At 58.2% G+C, this 20,507-nt stretch overlaps 1 protein-coding gene and 1 non-coding gene across 2 annotated transcripts in view; both read right to left on the bottom strand.

Annotated features, from left to right (window-relative positions):
• The window catches only part of LOC119101837 (fibrillin-2), a 63,698-nt gene that overhangs the window by 13,460 nt on the left and 29,731 nt on the right, over positions 1–20,507 (bottom strand). Inside the window, exons 9-36 of the mRNA XM_037225260.1 lie at positions 19,979–20,134; positions 19,401–19,565; positions 18,595–18,717; positions 18,087–18,209; positions 17,013–17,261; positions 16,556–16,678; positions 15,974–16,189; positions 15,425–15,624; positions 14,544–14,724; positions 13,808–13,977; positions 12,718–12,989; positions 11,960–12,165; positions 11,389–11,514; positions 10,937–11,062; positions 10,223–10,348; positions 9,866–9,953; positions 9,479–9,639; positions 8,756–8,946; positions 8,160–8,294; positions 7,074–7,251; positions 6,563–6,714; positions 6,119–6,215; positions 4,867–5,081; positions 3,913–4,051; positions 3,207–3,479; positions 2,017–2,214; positions 1,519–1,709; positions 969–1,155 (exon numbers count right to left, since the gene is read on the bottom strand). Coding sequence (XP_037081155.1) covers positions 969–1,155; positions 1,519–1,709; positions 2,017–2,214; positions 3,207–3,479; positions 3,913–4,051; positions 4,867–5,081; positions 6,119–6,215; positions 6,563–6,714; positions 7,074–7,251; positions 8,160–8,294; positions 8,756–8,946; positions 9,479–9,639; positions 9,866–9,953; positions 10,223–10,348; positions 10,937–11,062; positions 11,389–11,514; positions 11,960–12,165; positions 12,718–12,989; positions 13,808–13,977; positions 14,544–14,724; positions 15,425–15,624; positions 15,974–16,189; positions 16,556–16,678; positions 17,013–17,261; positions 18,087–18,209; positions 18,595–18,717; positions 19,401–19,565; positions 19,979–20,134 — 4,767 coding nt within the window. The remainder of the gene's footprint in view (positions 1–968; positions 1,156–1,518; positions 1,710–2,016; positions 2,215–3,206; positions 3,480–3,912; positions 4,052–4,866; positions 5,082–6,118; positions 6,216–6,562; positions 6,715–7,073; positions 7,252–8,159; positions 8,295–8,755; positions 8,947–9,478; positions 9,640–9,865; positions 9,954–10,222; positions 10,349–10,936; positions 11,063–11,388; positions 11,515–11,959; positions 12,166–12,717; positions 12,990–13,807; positions 13,978–14,543; positions 14,725–15,424; positions 15,625–15,973; positions 16,190–16,555; positions 16,679–17,012; positions 17,262–18,086; positions 18,210–18,594; positions 18,718–19,400; positions 19,566–19,978; positions 20,135–20,507) is intronic.
• On the bottom strand, positions 2,820–2,934 carry TRNAL-CAA (transfer RNA leucine (anticodon CAA)). The gene is made up of 2 exons: positions 2,897–2,934; positions 2,820–2,865 (listed from the first exon to the last, which is right to left on the bottom strand). It is a non-coding gene; the product is annotated as a tRNA-Leu (tRNA).

Raw genomic sequence — 20,507 nt, 5'->3', positions numbered from 1 at the left:
AATCGAAGACGGCGACGCCTCTACCTGCTGTAGGTCACGAAGAATGGGGTGGCACGGCACCTTCAGACGGATGACTGGTTACGTCTATCCGACAACATGCGTTCTAAAAGGCTTTCCTATATTGGTTTGTGTCATCTTACAAAATTGGACGCTGGTTGTCCAGGAAACCGCGCAGTCGTTCGGATATAATACAATGATATTGGATCACTACACACACGGCCACTCCTGGTTATGCGCGTCAAATGGGGGCTGTGCGAAATTGCGCATCTTTACAACGTTCCAACGGTCTCCAACAGCCTCCAGCAGTCCAACGGTCTCCAACTCAGATAGAGTCCAATGGTCCTCGAATGGAGTCCAACGGTCTCCAACTCAGATAGAGTCCAATGGTCCTCGAATGGAGTCCAACGGTCTCCAACTCAGATAGAGTCCAATGGTCCTCGAATGGAGTCCAACGCTCTCCAGCTCAGTTCAGCTATGAGCCGATGCCTTGTGTGCAAGCCGCCCTACGACAGCTGGTGATTCCATGGGAGGCCACTCCAGACAGCCCTACGACAGCTGGTGATTCCGTGGGAGACCACTCCAGCCAGCCCTACGGCAGCTGGCGATTCCGTGGGAGACCACTTCAGGCAGCTTTACGACAGCTGGCGATTCCGTGGGAGACCACTCCAGGCAGCCCTACGGCAGCTGGTGATTCCGTGGGAGACCACTTCAGGCAGCCCTACGGCAGCTGACGATTCCGTGGGAGACCACTCCAGTGAATACGTCCAGTGCGCACGGCATGCGAACTGAGCGCCAACCCACACCCTGGGATGTCGCCAGAGGGCCAACGACGGTCTCCACCCGCTCTAAAACGCGCTGCTGGTGCGTGGTCAGGGCGGCTCCAGAGAAGGGTCACGGTGAGGGTCCGGCCAGTCGGCTGGAGCGGGGCCAGGGTCACACAGGTCATACAGGTCACGGCCTCGCCTCACCCTCGCAGTCGCCCTGCGCTGTCAGGCGGAAGCCCTGGTCACAGCTGCATTTGTAGGAGCCGAGCGTGTTCATGCACACGCCGTTGTTGCAGATGTTGGGGTTGCGTGAGCATTCGTCGATGTCGACGCACGAGTCTCCGGACGTCGAGAGAGTGAAACCGCTCTCACAGATGCACTGGAAGTTGCCCTGCGGACAGCAGAACCCTGGTCAGACGGGGGCATGGCCGGAGGCAACTGCGCTTGGCACGAGTCCGAGTTCGCAGGAGCTGCCGACTATGAACAGTCTCTGAGTGTGATGCTGCGGCGTTGTGATATCAGGCCGGAAGTACTTACGATTTGGGAGTGGGCGCATCCTGGAAAACCAGCAGATTTGAAATGCCTGCATGAATATTGCCGCCATGATCTACAGCACACTGCGAGTCACGCATCAGTAACCAAAGGCTCCTAATAACCGGAGTTTGCACCACTTCCAAGCCCACTCTTTTCTTTAGGCCTATGAGCTAGGGCGCGAAGGCAGAGGCAGAGGCACCGGCCCGTTTGTCCGCCTTGCCTGCATGTTGTTGCACTCTCCGTTGTTGCAGATGCCAGGCCGGTCGCGGCACTCGTCGACGTCCAGACAGTCGAGGCCGCTGATCGCCAGCCGATAACCGGGCGGGCAGATGCAGTGGAAGCTGCCCGCCTGGTTAATGCACTGCGCGTTGCCGCGGCACGGGTACGGCGTCTGCAGACACTCGTCCAGGTCTGCGGCGGGCAGGTAACGGGGCAGGGGCGTCAGGCAGCTGCCCACAGCCAAGCCAGGCCACCGTGGTCACGTGACCCCAAGGAGTGGTCTGACTGTCTATGATGATGATGATGATGATTTGGGGCTTTAGGGGGTCTGACTGTCTAAATCAATGATCAATGGTGCTCCTTTTTAGTGAATGCTCAATTCGTTTCAAGAAAAAAGCAACTCTGCAGAATATTGGCCGTGGCCAATATTCTGCAGCCGTTCCTGTCCGTGGGTCCCATCAGCTGCCGGCAACCGCCGCCCCACCGAGCCGGCACTGACCCAGGCAGGAGTGGGACGCCTCGTCGTAGCGGTAGCCCTGGTCGCACTCGCAGTGGAAGCTGCCCAGCGTGTTGACGCACGTGCCGTGCTTGCACATGCCCGGCATCATGGCGCACTCGTCGATCTCCTTCTCGTCGCCCGTCATCGGGTCCACGAAGAGGCCAGGGTCCGAGATGCCGCAGAGGTCCCGGTAGTCGGCTGGAACAGCGGCGGGGTTACACTTTACACGGGAGACGGGCTACCGTACACAAGAGACGGGCCGTGGTAGTGGAAGAGAAGGGGACTGGAATATACGGTATGGTACGGGTCATGGAAGTCGGTAAGCGCAGAGGTCAGTTTGTAAGTGGAACGAGTGGAAGCTTTAAGTGGTTATCTAACAACTGCTTACTTGAATTGAATTTCCATTTTGTTCTCGTATAAATACGCATTCATAAGTCAATGATCGAGAAACGCCGCAGGTAAGAATGTGTCATGTAAGCAGGTAGGAATAGGGTGGTCGTAGAATAACAGATATACAATGTCATGAGATGACAAATGAAGCCTGCACCGAGGAGTCAATGGGCAGCTGCGATAGGCTGCGAAGCTACCCAGACGTGTGCGACGTGTTCGCACATGGCGAATGACCACGCGGGCGGGAGCTACTGAGGCGCCGTTTTCAAATAGTGGGCCAGCAGTGCTCTGCCCTGGTGGTGACGACAACAAATGGCGGTCCTCCGCCCCCCGGGCGGGGGACATGCCACCAGCCAATGTTAACCAACTGTGAAAGTACCGTTGAAAGCTTCGCTGCTCCGTGCAAAACGCCATGTCAGAAGTGGGGTTCGAACCCACGCCCTCATACGAGGACCAGAATTCTCGTCCCGTTACCGACGGGAAGGCGAACCTTGAGTCTGGCGCCTTAGACCACTCGGCCATTCTGACTCCGCACGCCGCCGCGCAAATATCACGATAAATAGGACTGTGCTTGCTTCAGCGCTATAGACATTGCCCTTCCTCCCCCCACACACACACACATCGCCACCAGAGCGCTGGAATGATGCTCTCAGAGGGCCTCCACCAACCACCAAGCAGCAACCGACGATAACCACCCAAACTACGGCCACGAGTCGCAGCCCAGGCCTTGCGCCCGCGTCCAGCCCAGAGATCCCCGGCTGTGCTACTCCACGCTCCCCTGCACCGGGGTGGCATCCCACCTGTTGCCTTGGCGGGGCAGGCTTTGCAGTCGAGCCCCCAGGCGGCGCCCATGGAGCAGCAGCACTGCATCCGCGTCTCGTCGCTGCGCATGGGCTGCGAGCAGACGCCCTCGGCGAACGCCATGTAGCATGGCTCCCGGCGCATGTCGACGCAGTCGCGCCCGTTCGGCATCAGCATGTAGCCGTCCGGGCAGCGGCAGATGAACGAGCCCTGCGTGTTGGAGCAGGTGCCGATGCCGCAGATTCCCGGCTGCTCCACGCACTCGTCCACGTCTGCCGGAGGCAGCGACTCGGTCGGACGACGCTGGCTACGCGAGAGCAGCGGCGTTTCGTTAACTGTGTTGCAGGCGGGTGCACACGTTGGGCAAAGTGCGTGAGAATGAATGAATGAAAGGAACGAAAATGAAAAAATCATGAAAGCATGAAAAGCCTGTGCGTTGCACTGAATGCCTGTAAATGGTATTGAAATGTCTGTAGATCGCTGTGGCTTCCGCACGATCTCTTCGTTCGGGCAAATAAAGAATGGACATTATTCACGTTCCAAACACAATACAGCACTAGGATGGAGTCGAGTGACTTCGCAGATCTCCCTGCAGAGCACGAACCCCACGGGTCAATAACACCACCCATCCGTCTACCCGTGCCTCGGAGCCCCGTGGCTCCAAGGCGCCCCACTGGCAGAAGCTTCCGCCGTCTTCGTACGTACCGACGCACGTGGTGCCCGCCTCGTTCAGAGTGTAGCCGTCGTAGCAGGTGCACATGAAGGAGCCGAAGGTGTTGGTGCAGCGGCCGTTCATGCAGAGGTTCTCCATCTCATCGCACTCGTTCATGTCCTCCACGACAACCTGCCGAGGTTTGGACGGGTTGGGTCGGCCCGACGTGTGACGATGATAACTGAGCTAGAGTGTGCTTAATCCGGCTCAGAAGACCCTTTTGTGCTTCAAAAGACGTGTTCTGGATCATGAGACCGGTTTTATGAACTAGGTAGTCCATCTTCGAAGTCGGAAGACCTAGTTTTGTGTTCAGGAGGCCCTTTGCTGACTCCGGAGGCCTCGTTATGAACCAGGAGGCCCTTGTTGTGGACTAGGAGGCATCCTCCATGCATCAAGAGGCCCCTTTTCTGGAAGAGTAGGTCCCTTTCATATATCATATGACCGCAGTTGCGGACGAGGACGCCCTGTTTTGGGATAACAAGGCCCTTTGCTGGATCGGGAAGACTCCTGCATCAATCAGGGGGTCCCTATTTTATATTTTTAATTGATGGCATTTATTTCGCATAGATATTGACGATGTAGACATTTGGTAAAAGGGGCCGTGCCCCCGGTCCTTTCGCCCCTTGGATGCGGCACGGCCCAAATCCGTGGTGCTACCGCCGACAAGTGTCTTTGTGACCTTTGGGAAACGTGCACTGATCTCGTGATATAAGTTCGGAAGCAGCACGCTGCGCCGTATTCTTTTTCAGCTTGTCATTATCCGCATTGCCCTTTGTGTGGGCCGTCCATGAACTCATGGCGATCTGTGGAAGCGGGGCCGTTATCTCGTCCGTATTGTGCGGAACGTGCCGTCATTTTGTTCCGATGTTAACGAGCTGTAGCGCGATTTCGTTGCGATCTTTCCCAGTCACGCCGTGGTCACATCAGGACGGCCACGCGGCCCGTACCGTGATCTCGTTGGGCCGGTATCCGGGCCCGTTGGGACACAGCTCGTCGTACTCGGCCGTGTTGGGCTGCGGGCACAGCTGACAGTTGGGTCCCCAGGCCTTGCCAACTGAGCAGCAGCAGGTGGCGCGGGTCACCTGCTGGCCTGTCATCATGCTGCAGATGTTGCGACCGCGGATCTCCTCCACCTCGACGAAACACTGCGCCACGCGCCGGTCTGCCGGCAGACAAAGGGCGCTGGGTCAGAGGGGGCGCACTGCCGGCAGGCAGGGGTGCTGGGTCAGAGGGAGCGCGCTGCCGCCAGGCAGGGGGTGCTGGGTCAGAGGGGGCGCACTGCCGGCAGGCAGGGTGCTGGGTCAGAGGGGGCGCACTGCCGGCAGGCAGGGGTGCTGGGTCAGAGGGGGCGCACTGCCGGCAGGCAGGGGTGCTGGGCCAGAGGGGGCGCACTGCCGGCAGGCAGGGGGTGCTGGGTCAGAGGGGGCGCGCTGCCGGCAGGCAGGGGCGTTAAAATCAATGATTCGCCAAAATGGTCCACAATTAAGATGGAAAGTCTTGTGATACGATTTTTGTAATTCTCAGCAGGAAACAGCGATTTTCTACTCATGTAAGAAAAAGAAAAACATTTACAGAGCTAGACGCTTAAAATATTTGCTGTATGTAATGTGGAGTAAAATTACGAGCCTCCTGTGGTCATCTCTGACCAGCGTCTTTTTCATTGACCCCGAAGATCCATGATGCACGACATGGTTTAAAATATGCATGATATGTCATTCTGAGATTCATTTGCCTCCAACGTCATTCGACAGCTGATGCAAAAAGATTTGGAGAATACCGTATTTGAAAACAACTCTACGGCTATATGAGCACTGAAAGCTAACATCATGTGCAGCTCTAAACAGGAACCAACAGTATGCGAAAGGCTTCTGACGCTGATATTGGGTACGCCGTGCATGTTCCCAGTGCTGAGAGCGTGCCGCGCCTTACACCTCAGGCAAAGGCATTCCTGTTTGGTGACTGAGGATCACAAGGAGATTTGACATGTCTGAATCGCATGAATTTCCATCGATTATCCTGAAAAGTACTTAATTTACCGAAGTATTGCATGAGTAGTTTCTTGGGAAGTACAGAAGAAGAGTCAATGCTTACGGCCCTTGGTCTAAAACGGTGCTGAAAGATTGCGTGAATCATTTGAGCCGCGCCGCTTGGGGCTCTTCCAAAACAGTGTCGCATCGTACGGTTACCATGTCGCCTTACCTACGCATCCGTTCCCAGCCTCGATGAGCTCATAGTTGGGCGGGCACTTGCAGATGTAGCTGCCCTGAGTGTTGATGCATGTTCCGAAGAGGCACGCCTGCAAAATGCACGACGCTGAGATCGGGTGTCAGGTAGGACGGTGGCGAAAAGCATTATGCGGCAGCAAGCTGCTACGGATCATACCGATTGTCGACCGTCGCCATGAGGTCGACTTGGTGGGATCATGCCTTCTGTGTTCCGATGTTCTATGCCATAATACACTCATTTTACGTTCGTTTACTTGCAGAAGTACAAAGTCATCTTTCAAACTACTTTTAAGCTGCGTGAACCGTGAATGGGAAACTCAAACCCATCGATGCAGCAGACCTGCCCACCAGTCAATACCATGTGAAGCACCTGGCGCGCGCGGGGCTCGTGTTGATCACACCGACTCCGTGTACGTGCCTGCGGATTGATGCACTCGTCCACGTCTGTACAGTTGCCACCGGTCTTGTCCAGCTGGTAACCCTCATCGCAGATGCAGCGGAACATCCCGTAGATGTTCTCGCAGCGGCCGAACACGCACAAGTTGGTGAACATGGTGCACTCGTTGATGTCTGCGGCGGAGTCACGGTGTTGGTGACCCTCAGGTGGCTGTGAGATAAGCTGCATGCTGGGGACTGTGAACTCTGAGCCCGGCAGGTGGACTCAAGAGATGTGGGGGAGGAATATGTTGGCGGCGAGCAAGATTTCTTGGAAAGTCTGCTTGCGGCTTGATCATTTCCTGCTGATAAAACTTGATGTTGGAAAAGCTGAGCGCGCTTTACAAAGTTATAGTTGCCTGTAACGGTCACCGCCCTACCATCAAAAGCACATATGGAGCTGAATTGCGTAAAGCTGCTTCGATCTAAGACCAGAAAACCCGGTTGCTATTGCGCCGGCGCGGGCAGCGAGATCTCCGGAACAGTTCACGTACCAACGCAAGCCTTCTCGTTGGAGTCGTCCTGGTGCATGAAGCCCATCTCGCAGTCGCACCGGAACGACCCCGGATAGTTCAGACAGTGGCCGTTCTCGCAGAGACTCGCGTCGTTGGCGCACTCGTCAATGTCGGAGCACGTTCTGCCGTCGCCGCTGAAGCCCACGTCGCATACGCACTGGAATCGGTCGTGCGTCAATGCTAGAACGCGACACTCGACACGGCATGAGTGCTCCAGCCATATCCCGTGACGGCGATGAATAACGAGGTCGACATGAAACGAGCGCGCAGACAGATACCCCACCACGGGACGGGCAAACATGGCACGAGCACGCAGACAGATACCCCACCACGGGACAGACAAACATGGCACGAGCGCGCAGACAGATACCCCACCACGGGACAGACAAACATGGCACGAGCGCGCAGACAGATACCCCACCACGGGACGGACAAACATGGCACGAGCGCGCAGACAGATACCCCACCACGGGACGGACAAACATGGCACGAGCGCGCAGACAGATACCCCACCACGGGACGGGCAACATGGCACGAGCGCGCAGACAGATACCCCACCACGGGACAGACAAATATCGCACGAGCGCGCAGACGGATACTCCACCACGCGAGGGACAAATATGGCACGAGCGCGCAGACAGATACGCCACCACGGGACGGACAAACATGGCACGAGCGCGCAGACAGATACCCCACCACGGGACGGACAAACATGGCACGAGCGCGCAGACAGATATCCCACCACGGGACAGACAAATATGGCACGAGCGCGCAGACAGATATCCCACCACGGGACAGACAAATATGGCACGAGCGCGCAGACAGATACCCCACCACGGGACGGGCAAACATGGCACGAGCGCGCAGACAGATACCCACCACGGGACAGACAAACATGGCACGAGCGCGCAGACAGATACCCCACCACGGGACGGACAAACAAGCACCGATCCGACCGAGAATACGGAGCAAAACAGCAAGGAGGCACGGAGACTGCATGGAGACTGAAAGACCACCACCTGCCAAAAGCAAAAATGCATTGGACGAAGCGGTGAGCAGCCTGACCTTGAACGAGCCCTCGGTGTTGATGCACTGGGCGTCCTGCGAGCAGCCGCCGTTGTTGACCAGGCACTCGTTGACGTCCATGCAGGTGATGCCGTTGCCGGTGAAGCCCTCCCTGCACTCGCACTCGTAGCTGCCCTGCGACAGATGACGGGATCTGGATCAGCCAAGGACGCGGGGGATCTTGCGGATCAACCGGAATATCACGGCCATAAGGATCAAAGTCAACACTCACCTTTCAGTGTATGCGGTGATTATGACCCTGCCTGTTCATCCGCTTATGGGCATAACAGTCGGCAGCTCTAGACTTGCGCGCGGCTCAGTGTCGCAGCCGGCCTGCTTGTTGAGTGTGCCAGTCGACCCATGGCTGTGAGCCAGTGACGTTTGATGCGCCGAAAAGATGATGAAATGCCGCGCCTATCATCTCGTCGATTCCCATGTTACATCACAGGCTTAATGTTGAATCAACCAGAGATTTGACGCCCGTCTGTCACCTGCGTCTGTCATCTCTGCTGTGCATCAGCTAAGTAGCGGTTTACCGCCGCCATGACCAGCAGCGACACCGGAGACGGACGGCTGGCGGCGCCACCGCCACCTACCGGCGTATTGATGCACTCGGCGTTGATGTCGCAGTCGCAGGTGCCATCCGCGCACTCGTCCACGTCCACGCAGCCGGGCCCGTCCTCGGCCTGTGCGTAGCCGGCGTCGCAGTGGCACACGAACGAGCCCAGCGAATTGTCGCACTTGCCGTTCTGGCAGAGCAGCGGGTCCATGCTGCACTCGTCAACATCTGGGGAGAGCAGATGGGATGCCGCATTGGCCAGGTGGACAAATACACGCCTTAGTCGTGTAGGGAACCTCTGTATCAAGTTTTCATTCCGATGGATGATGCATTGTGGATTCGCCATCAGACTAAGCATGGTGCAGTGCACCTGCAGTGCTGAAAAGCGTCACTGTATCACGGAGCAGCACCAGAGTGAGAGAACTGGGAAGCTATTTACGGCATCGGCAGCATTTAACGGGTCAGTAAGTCCCAGGCAAACACCAAAACTGCGCAACAGCCTAGCCGTACTCGCGAGAGCGGTGATACCACTGCCAGTGCTAGAACACATCAGCCACAGTCGAACCTGAGCCGCTAGAACCGGCTGGGAGTCGGCCCAACAGCGCCCTAACACCGCTGCGACGCCGCTGCCGTGCCTTCAGCGGCAGCGAATATTCCGAAGCGACGGACAACAAAACACTGCTTTATTCTCGGCTCTCATTTCGCACCCACATAGCGAGCCGCCGTCCCCGCGTGGCCCGACTCTCCGACCACGACGTACCTTCGCACGCCTCCCCCTGCCCGCTGTACTTGAGACCGCCCTCGCACGTGCATCGGTAGCTGCCGGGTACGTTGACGCACTTGCCGCCGTTGCAGACGTCGTCTCCCGTCTTGCACTCGTCGATGTCGACGCAGCTGCGCCCGTCTCCGAGCAGCGTGTACCTGGAGCGGGGAACGGCGTCTCCAGATGGCGTGCGCCTCGAGCGGGGCGCCGGGAAGCGAGCGGCGAGTCACAGTGCTGGCGTCACGAGGATGGCTGCCGTGCATTGTGACGGCAACCGGCGGTCAAATGCTGATAGTGGCGGTATGATGACAACGGTGAATACGAGGGGGATGCTAAGTGAACAGACGTGAAACAGATGAGCGCACTTCTCTAGCTTTGGCTTACCCTGGGTGGCAGGAGCATGAGAAGCTGCCCATGTTGTTGTTGCAGATGTGGCCGCAGCCACCGTTGTTCACTCCGCACTCGTCCTGGTCTGCAGAAACGAGACAAGACAACAACGATAACGATTATGGCAGGTATTGACAAGGGAACCGTTAGGTCGCCGACAAGCTAGATGACACACGACTCGGCTTTTCATTTTTTCGGACGCTTATCACAAAGAAGTGTTTTTACAACCAGTACCAAATGTGAATTAAATCATCACCACACCGTTGACAACCGCAGGGAGATTTGAGCGCGGGCGGGGTCGCTGAGCCTGGCGGGACAGTGGTCGTGCAGGCGGCGGCGTGTCACGTGACTGACCCTCGCAGTGGGCGCCCTGGGACGTCTGCTGGTAGCCAGTGTCGCACACGCACTGGTAGGCGCCCATCATGTTCTCGCACACGCCGTTGCTGCAGATGCCAGACGTCTGAGAGCACTCGTCGATGTCTGCGGCAGACGCGGCAACGTGACAACAGGACACCGAAGCCATCCGTCATGTGGACGCTCCCCCCCCCCCCCCGAGCAATCAAGATCATTCTAGAATAGCATGTCGACCATCACTACACTGCAGAGGAGCTGATGTCGGTGCATACACATATGCAATTGTCGGAGTCAATAAAAAACAGTCCTAAAACAAGAACGCAGCCAGGACTTTGTCTACGGGGGGGGACCCGAAGCTTTGTGAGCACGTATCACACCGATTTTGAATTTCTGTCGGGAACCATCCATGGTGAAAAACGAAAAATCGGCTCCAAGGAGATGGCCCGGGGTGTACCGCTGTCCTCAAACATGTCCCATCTCACCACAATACGCGCTCAGAAGCGGCACTTTACATGAAATGGGGATGCAAGCGATATTGAAGTTTCGTCCCCTGCATGCATGCATGTTGTGGACTGTTGTGGATGTAACTACACCTCCAACTCGATCGTTATTCGGGGATGCGTCTGAATCCCCAGCATGACTTCAACTTGTCGTCACGTCTCTCCGCCACACATCCCACCCTCGCCGCCGGTCACGGACGGGGAGGCGGCCCACCTTTGCAGGAGCGGCCGTTGGGCGCCACCTGGTGGCCGGGCGGGCACTCGCAGCGGAAGCTGCCCGGCGTGTTGATGCAGCGGCCGCCTCGGCATAGGCCAGGCGTGCGAGAACACTCGTCAATGTCTGAAACGGACGCCGGCCGGCGGTGAGGGCAGCAGGTCAGCTCAAGGTCATTTGGAGGTCGCCGTCCGGCAGGCGCCGTCTTCAGTTGAACATTGCGCACCGAGATTAGCGAGCGCCGGCTTTGGTAATGGCTGCAGGGGCCGCCCAGTCCCAGATCTGGAGCTATCGATGGCTAGCCCGGAGCTGATGGAGCTGGATGTGACGGGGCACTGCACCAGACTCAACACCACGTCATGCTCACAGAAGAGAGGCACGACACCAGCTCACATCGGTACAAATGTAGCACACCTGGGGCGAGCTGGCAGTGCGGCAGGCTCCTTACGTACCCATGCAGACCTGCATCATCATGGTGGACTCGAAGCCCTCGTTGCAGTCGCAGACAAAGCTGCCCGGCGTGTTCTGGCACGTGCCGTTGCCGCATACTCCCTTCATGATATTGCATTCATCAATGTCTGGAACGCACACACACAAAATATTATAAGGGACCTATGCTCCATAGATAGTGAGAGTGGCCGTACAGCGTGAGTGACTACCTGGGTTTGCATTCGTTTCGAGATTTCAGCTTTGACCTGCTTATCCCTAATGGCGAATTTTACCACATGCATCACAGTTAATAGGTCTGCATTCTCCTACCCTACATAAAGGGTAGAGACCAGACATGTGCCTGGATCCCAAGGGTGATGCGCAGACACATGCCCGGTAAAACATTCTTGCAGCCTCTCACTGTCTATTTCCATCTCCCTACGATGTGAACCGATGTCATAATGTTATAGTGCCAGGAGACCGTGCAGCACAGTCATAACCACCACCCTGGCCCCGCGGTCGCCGGCTGTTACCGCGAGCTCCCCGGGCGTGGACACGACGAACAAGACCAGTGTGACGCTGCCAGCCGCTCACCGAGACACGTGACGCCAGACTCGTCCAGCGAGTAGCCCTGGTTGCAGCGGCACTGGAAGCTGCCGATGCTGTTCCTACAGCGGCCGTTCAGGCAGATGTCGGCGAACTCGGTGCACTCGTTGATGTCCTTGCGCTGTAGGAAGCCGGCGCCCTTGGGACAGAGCTCGTCAAACGCGCTCGAGCCCTGCGGCGGACACTGCTCGCACCTGAGGAAGGGGGACAGGCGGCGTCAGCGAGTCAGCGGCACTGGAGCTGTAGAGAGAGAGGGGGGGGGGGAAGCTGGCACTGACTAGGGGTCCGGAGTGTTAACTGTGGCCAATAGCAGATGAGTGTTTTATGTGTTTTTGCGATAGCTAGAGCAAAAATATATGTTAGTAGATGCACATGCTCATCGTACACACTGTACAACATTCCATTAGGGATCAGGAGTCAATAAGAAGAGGTATGCACTGACGCATCAGCTTATGCGTCTAAACTGGCACGATGCAGCGATGTATCTAAACTACGAACTCTAAGTTATATCTTCCTTGGCCTGGCCAAACCTTTGTCTCGGTCTTTCGTTTAATACCGAGACAAAGTGTGCTCTCCTGTATTGGAGTGTGTGCTTGATCGCTCCTGCCATCCACTATCTAACCGCGGTCGTCTTCGGAACACACCTAGCCTCATCCATTCACCTGGCATTCCGAATCGCCTGGCGTTTCCACGGCGCAGCAACACGATGATTGCTATCTAACCGTACCCCGATGGTCGGAACTCGCCTGTCGTCGCCCCAGGCCGCTCCCATGGCGCAGCAGCACATGGCCTTCTTGTAGCGACCGGTGAGCGCGCGCGAGCACTGCCCGCTGCGGTACTCGAGGTAGCACGTCTCCTCGCGCAGGTCGACACATTTGGTGCGCGACGAGTCGAGCGTGAGGCCCGGCGGACAGTCGCACGTGAAGGAGCCCTCCGTGTTGACGCACACGCCACCGCCCTCGCAGATGTCCGGGCTCAGCAGACATTCATTGATGTCCGTGCAGGTCTTGCCGTCCAGCTGCGGACCAGGCGAGGAGGTGAGGGTCAACAGCGGGCCGGGCGGGACGGTGAGGGTTGACAGCGGGCCGGGCGAGACGGTGAGGGTCGACAGCGGGCCGGGCGGCACGGTGGGGGTCGCCAGCGGACCGGGCGAGACGGTGCGGGTCCGACAGCGGGCCGGGCGAGGCGGTAAGGGTCGTCAGCGGGCCAGGCGAAGGGGTTGGTCGACAGCGGACCAGGCGAGGGGGTGGGGGTCGACAGAGGGCCAGCCGGGGGCGTGAGGGTCGACAGCCGACCAGGAGAGGAGGTGAAGGTCGACAGCGGACCAGGCGAGGAGGTTAGAGTCGACAGTGAACCAGGCGAGGACCTGAAGGTCGACAGCGGGCTAGGCGAGGAGGTGAGGATCGCCATCGGACCAGGTGAGGAGGTGAGGGTCGCCATCGGACCAGGTGAGGAGGTGAGGGTCGCCATCGGACCAGGTGAGGAGGTGAGGGTCGCCATCGGACCAGGTGAGGGGGTGAGGGTCGACAGCGGACCAGGCAAGGAGGTGAAGATCGACGGCGGACCAGGCGAGGAGGTGAGGATCGACGGCGGACCAGGCGAGGAGGTGAGGGTCGACAGCGGACCAGGCGAGGAGGTGAGGATCGACGGCGGACCAGGCAAGGAGGTGAGGGTCGACAGCGGACCAGGCGAGGAGGTGAGGATCGACGGCGGACCAGGCGAGGAGGTGAGGGTCGACAGCGGACCAGGCCACCCTGATCGCAAGTCCCACCCTGGCTGCCCCCGCACCTGACCGCCAGTACTGAGACCGACGGCGACGCCGCGCGAGAGCGTTACCTTGGCGTATCCGATGCCGCACTCGCAGTCGTTGGTGTTGCACATCTCGCAGGGGCTTCCCCAGGCGAGGCCGACCGAGCAGCAGCACTCGGACTTGAGGATGGCGCCCGGCAGGTTGGCCTCGCACCGACCACCGCGCACCTTGGTCCAGCACGAGCCGCGCCGGTTGTCTGCGGGCCAGACGCAGCCGGCGGTGAGACCCGCCCGGCGCCGCCAGACACGCACGCTCAGACAGGGGCCTCGCAGCGGGAGCTGTCGTCGGCTGCCTGCACGACCGATGCAGTGACGCTTCTCCAGACACACACGTTCAGGTATGAGATCCTGTTTCACATATAATTTACCGATCCACGCAGCTTATTTAACCGTGAGCGCCTCAGCCAGCCGTATCACTTGTCACGTAGACAAAGATCTCAGACCTCAGACCTCAAACTACAGACCAAAGACCACAGACAATAGAAAGACAGCAGGCCACAGATCACAGACCACAGACCACAGACCACAGACCGCAGACCACAAAACTCATAGCATAGACCACGGACCACAGACTATAGACCGCATACCATAGACCACAGACCACAGACCTCAGACTACAGACCATAGACATACATCAGACCACAGACCCCAGACCACAAACCACGGACCACAGACCACGGATCACAGACCACAGACCGACACCAAACCGCTGCGGGTCACCGACTCGCCCTCCGGGCGGCGCTGTGCGGACGCGGACACCCACCGATGCAGATGCGCTGCGTGCTGTCCAGCACCATGCCGTCCGGACAGACGCACTCGAAGCTGGCCAGTGTGTTGAGGCAGCGGCCATTGACGCAGACGTCGGGTCCCAGCTCCACGCACTCGTCCTTGTCGTCGCAGTGGTCCGTCACCGGGTTGTGTGCGGTCCCCGGCGGGCACATGCACTGTCGGTGTGAGTCAGCGGCGTCAATACGGCGGGGTACGCAGCCAGGAGTTGGCACCAGAGCGCGCATCGTTAGAAAGGTTCTGTCCTTGGGGATTTGCGACAAAAGTCACCTAGAAACGAACTTGTTTTAATTATCTGTGCTAAAGTATTTTCCTGCATCCTCACATCTGTTCTACGTTGTGTCCTGCCATTTTTTAAGACGTTGGTTGATTGACGCGAACAATGTCAAAATTGTATTGGCTACGTCGGCCAAACCTGCACAGCCGGCGGCGTCACTCTGATGGATTTACAGTTTCTGCATCTGTATCTAACAGTTACACAACAAATCATGTGGATATACCGATAGCTCTGCCCTCTGCCTCCCAGCCGGTGACTGTGGCCCCTCTGCCCCCCCCCCCCCCCCCCCCCCCCAGAGGACGGTCCTGATCCCTCAGCCTCCAAGCCGGTCACCGTGGCCCCTCTGCCTCCAAGCCGGTGACCTTGACCCATCTGCCTCCAAGCCGGTGACCTTGACCCCTTTGCCTGCCAGCCGGTGACCTTGACCCCTCTGCCTGCCAGCCGGTGACCTTGACCCCTCTGCCTGCCAACCGGTGACCTTGACCCCTCTGCCTGCTAGCCGGTGACCTTGACCCCTCTGCCTGCCAGTCGGTGACCTTGACCCATCTGCCTGCCAGCCGGTGACCCCGGCCGCGGCTGACCTGGAAGCCGCCGGCGATGTTGCGGCACTGGCCGCCGTCGCACAGCAGCGGGTCGCGCGCGCACTCGTCCTCGTCGACGCAGACTTTGCCCGTCTCGTCGGCTCGGTATCCCGGGTTACAGATGCATCGGTAGCTGCCGTCCAGGTTCTCGCAGGCGCCGTTGCCGCAGATACCCGGCGTCTGGGCGCACTCGTTAATGTCTGTGGCGCCAGACGGGTCGGGTCAGGCCGCTGCTGCCGATGTCACAGGGGTGGAGGGATGGCGAGGGCATATCAGCAGTACTGACGTGGGAGCGTTAGACTCACTTTGGCCACGGCTGAAGCGTTCACTTCCATCTTTCGCTTTCAAGTCCACCATCACACCAATTCCCCTCATTGCATTTGCTATGGCTTTTCAATTCACGGAGACGGGAAAGTGACTGAACATGCAATAATACCCCACGCCAAAAAATAATGTTAAGCTAACAAGGAATTCAGAGAAAGCTTTCACAACGGCACCTACGTCAACGTGTCATCAAGTGGGAGCAAGCGGCAGGCATCGGTTACTGACCGCTGCCCTCGTGGGTCATGCCCGGCCCGAAGGGGCACAGCTGGTTGAATTCGTTGGTGCCCGGCTCGGGGCACTGCTGGCACGGGGTTCCCCAGCCCATCGGCTGGTTCACCACCACTGTGCAGCAGCAGCACTGCGACTTGGTGACGGGCATGGTGCTCGGGTTCAGACACTGGCCGTCCCGGAACATGGCGAAGCAGTAGTCCCGACGCGAGTCTGAAACCATGGCAACGCCAGGCTTCATCGCCAATCAGGAATCACCGAACGACGGCCGTGTCGCGGGTCAGATGCTCCGGAGACAATAGTGACGACCTGAGTCTGAAATCACGGCCGTCACAGGACGAGTCCGTAACCACAACCTCGGTCACGTCACGAATCTGAAGGTCTGGCAACAGCAGTACCAGTGTCAGTGTGTTGCCACGCTGTGGTGGTGTGTTTCTATCTTTGAGAAAGAACGTTATTCACGGAAGAAGGTCTGAAAATACGGCACGGGCACCTCGCCTCGGATCAGTATATCGTGCAGACGCCGTGCAGCAAAAGAGCAGTTATCGTCGGAGACGATCCAGTTGGCAGGTGACGTACCCACGCACTGTCTGCCGTCCAGACCGAGGGTGAAGCCGGGCGGACACTGGCACCGGAAGCTGCCCTGGGTGTTGACGCAGCTGCCGCCCCGGCACGTGTCCGGCATGGCGCACTCGTCGATATCTGCCGACAGGTGGGGACACCGGTCACGAGGGCCACGGGCGCGGGAATTGGTAGAGGCCAGAAGAGATGGAACGTAAGCACAACCACGGCAACCGTTCACTTCCAGCACACACACGAATTCTATCCCCCAAAATATGAAACACGAAAACCGATCACATCATTGCGCGCCAGCCGTCCTTTGATCATCAAGTACAAGCAGATATGGCCAGATCATTCCCGACCTCATGCATTGCCTCACTACCGATAGCTTCATTCCTCTGACCGCTCCATGACCCGGCCGGCACCACCCTCTCGCCGTCAGGGTCGCTCCCACCGCGCTCCCCGAGGCACTCACCGACACAGGTGGTGCCGTCCCGGCTCAGCACGTAGCCGGCGTGGCAGAAGCACTGGAAGCCGCCGTCGTTGTTGGCGCACTTGCCGTTCTGGCAGACGTTGCCCTCGCGGCACTCGTCCAGGTCGGTGCAGAACGTGCCGTCGGCCGAGTGTGTGAAGCCCCTCTCGCACACGCACCGGAACGAGCCGGGCACGTTGTCGCAGCGGCCGTTCAGGCAAATGCGCGAGTTCTCCTGACACTCGTCCATGTCTGGGCGCGAGCCGCGGCGGGTGTCACGCCGGGGTGTCAGGGGTGGAGGGCGCGCCGGGTGTCACGTGCGGGGTGTCAGAGGGGTAGGGCGCGGCAGGCGCCAGGGATTGAAAACGGTGGGCGACGACCGAGCAGTGCTGGGTCGGAAATGACATCCCGTGAGTGTCAAAAAGGGCTTCAGAGAATTTCACATGCATTACTGTCGCTGTCAATCTGAGGAATTAAAAATGCCTCAAGATTTTGAACGCAGCAAAGATTGTAAGTCGAGAGACTGTGCTCGCATCATCGGAGCCGAGCCCGGTTGATCAGGGGCGTTCGTTCGCGTTTTTAACTCACGCATGTACACATCACGTATGCACGAACGTATGCACGTACAAGTACGTATGCGTGTGTGTGCATTGCACGTACACACAGACGCGCACTCTGTGAGCGCTCGACCGAATGCACGCTCATCACACCGACACGTCAATGGAGGCCTCTGTGAGCGCTCGACCGAATGCACGCTCATCATACCGACACGTCAGTGGAGGCCTCCGTGAGCGCTCGACCGAATGTACGCTCATCATAACGACACGTCAGTGAAGGCCTCTGCGAGCGCTCGACCGAATGCACGCTCATCATACCGACACGTCAGTGGAGGCCTCTGTGAGCGCTCGACCGAACGCACGCTCATCATACCGACACGTCAGTGGAGGCCTCTGTGAGCGCTCGACCGAACGCACGCTCATCATACCGACGCGTCAGTGGAGGCCTCTCGCACCATTCGGGATGCAGGTTTCAAACGTTGTGCACTTCGATATTATCGAGTCCTGAGCGCGGGCTCACCGACGCAGGAGAAGCCGGTGGGCGACAGCAGGAAGCCGCGATCGCACTCGCACTTGAAGCTGCCGTCGATGTTGATGCAGCGCCCGTTGGCACACATACCCCGCGACAGGCATTCGTCGTGGTCTGTCGGAGAGCGAGGGTGGCACTGAACAGGAGTCCTGGTGCTGCATGAAGACCATGGCGAGCGGGGCAGTGTTGCGCCTGATTTGACTCCTGACCATACAGAGTCGGCCTGTGGATACTTGCGCTTGTGTTACGTGAGACATACATGCAGCATCTATTAAAATAGACCCTGCAGGCTTCTTTTCACCAGGTGTTCACCTCCATCACAGCGGGAGTACTATTTTTGCCGTACATGTGTACAGTAGACCACTTCTCCTTTGATAAGAAACACTATAATGGTAAAATGCACTGCGGTTTCTCCACACGGCTAAGCGCACACACCCGCTCTTTCGCCACCACTCCGCTCAAACACGACGAACCGCCCGCGCGCCGCGCGGCTCCTCACCGATGCACTGGCGTCCGTCGGCCGACATGTCGAAGCCGCGCGGGCACTGGCAGCGGTACGAGCCGTCAGTGTTGATGCACTGGCCGCCCAGGCAGACGTCCCCGCGACGGCATTCGTCGATGTCTGGAGCGAGAGCGGAGGTGCGCTCAACAGCGGCGGCACGGCAGCACGCTGACCGAGGCCCAGCTTCCCGGGCTGCGTCAGTCTCGCCGTTGTGGCGTCTTTTACTGAAGGTATTGACTTTTCGTCTACCAAAAGGTCCTAGTCAAACAGTAGCATGAAGAAAGCATGGGGATATATCATAGGAGCTCAGCCAGGATTTTCTGCTGGAGGGAGAGCCTGAGCTCGGTCAGTTCGCATCACGCTGATTTCTAACTTTCTGTTGGCAGCCATGCATGTTAAAAAAATAGCCGAACTTGGACGTGCGCCAACCCCTCAACCCATTTCCCTTTGGATGCACCCCTGATATGTTATGAGAGTACCCGCCGTTCGAGACAATGTTCCTGGCCATGAGAGCAAATCACACCCAATTATTTTGAGCACCAGAGTGTGCTTTTAGTGCGATTATACCGTCGTGTTTTTTCAACAACATAGCATCAACAGCCTTTTAAGTCAGTACAACATCTTGTGACGCTGGAAAATCAGGAGCTTAAGGTCTCTCGCAACTACATCGGAAATAAAACTGGAACAACTCTATCGGCCTAACGCGAGGGTGTTGAGCCAAGAGGAGCACCTAGTGACGTTGAGCAAAATCACATAATTCCGGCACACTGACTACGAGCGGCGCTTGAGGGCGCGGCACCGACCTTCGCAGCGAGCGGTGCGCTGGTCGACCTCGTAGCCGGAGTCGCATTCGCAGCGGTAGGAGCCGGCCGTGTCGACGCATCTGCCGTGGCCGCAGATCTCGGGTCGGACGGCGCACTCGTTCAGCCGCAGCACACCGGCCGTCGCGCACAGGCTCTTATGCTCCCCTGGCGGCAGAGGACAGCGGGCGTGGGAGGCTCAGGTCACGCACTGCGGTCGCTGCTGGACTCAGCCAACGGTAAGTTGCTCCTCAGCATCAGTGACAGAATACCAGCCAAAGGGAATGTGTCTTTTGGTTTGTAACAAGGTCTAGTCTAGCAGCATCTAGTCACGCATAGAAGACATGTTTTTCTTTTAAATGCATGCACGAGGAAATAAAACGAATCGGCCTTGATAAAATATCTGGCAGTGAGCACCTGACGGGATCAGCAGACACTGGGTCCCTGAGCAGCTTCCAACATCACCGTCTACCATGTTTCTCGGCCATAAGCCCGTTCCCAAACACCAGCCAGCTGCCTCACAGAAGCACCGCCCCTAACTCGCACGGCCGGGCCGGACGCCGAGCTCGCGTGCCACGCACTGGTTCCGGCCTGCGGGCAGGGCTGGCAGTCGTCGACGCCCCAGGCCTTGCCGACCCGGTCCGAGCAGCAGCAGTCGACGCGCGCCAGCAGGTGCGGGAACCGGCCGCTGCACTGGCCAGCCGAGTACTCCATGTAGCAGGTGCCCTGGCGCGTGTCTGCCGGCCGGGGCGGGCCCGTCAGTAGGGAGAAGGGGCGGCGGCGGGGCAGACAACCCCCCGCGGGTGGGGTTGCTGGTGGCACCGGCCGTCCCGACGGCGTCAGGAAAACCGAACACACGTTATGACGGAAGGTATGTAGCCTCGCATTCACAGAGTTCGTGTTCCATATACTCACGGTATCAGACACAGCTGAATAAAAGAACAAACACAAAATGAATCGGATTAAATCAGAAGTCTAAAATAAGAAATCACAAAGAAATCACGACTCCTCGTTTGACACAAAGGCGATAAAATGTTCAACAATGCACGCGGGATGAGCGGCTCCTTCCGCGCTGCTCCATCTGCGCATCCGGAGGCAGCCGCCGCCCTG

The sequence above is a fragment of the Pollicipes pollicipes genome, unplaced genomic scaffold (genome assembly GCF_011947565.3).
Source record: "Pollicipes pollicipes isolate AB1234 unplaced genomic scaffold, Ppol_2.1 Scaffold_4881;HRSCAF=5763_pilon_pilon_pilon, whole genome shotgun sequence".
Classification (NCBI taxonomy): Eukaryota; Metazoa; Arthropoda; class Thecostraca; order Pollicipedomorpha; family Pollicipedidae; genus Pollicipes; species Pollicipes pollicipes.
Note: the sequence above shows the minus strand (reverse complement) of the source record. Positions and strands in the feature narration are given on the sequence as shown.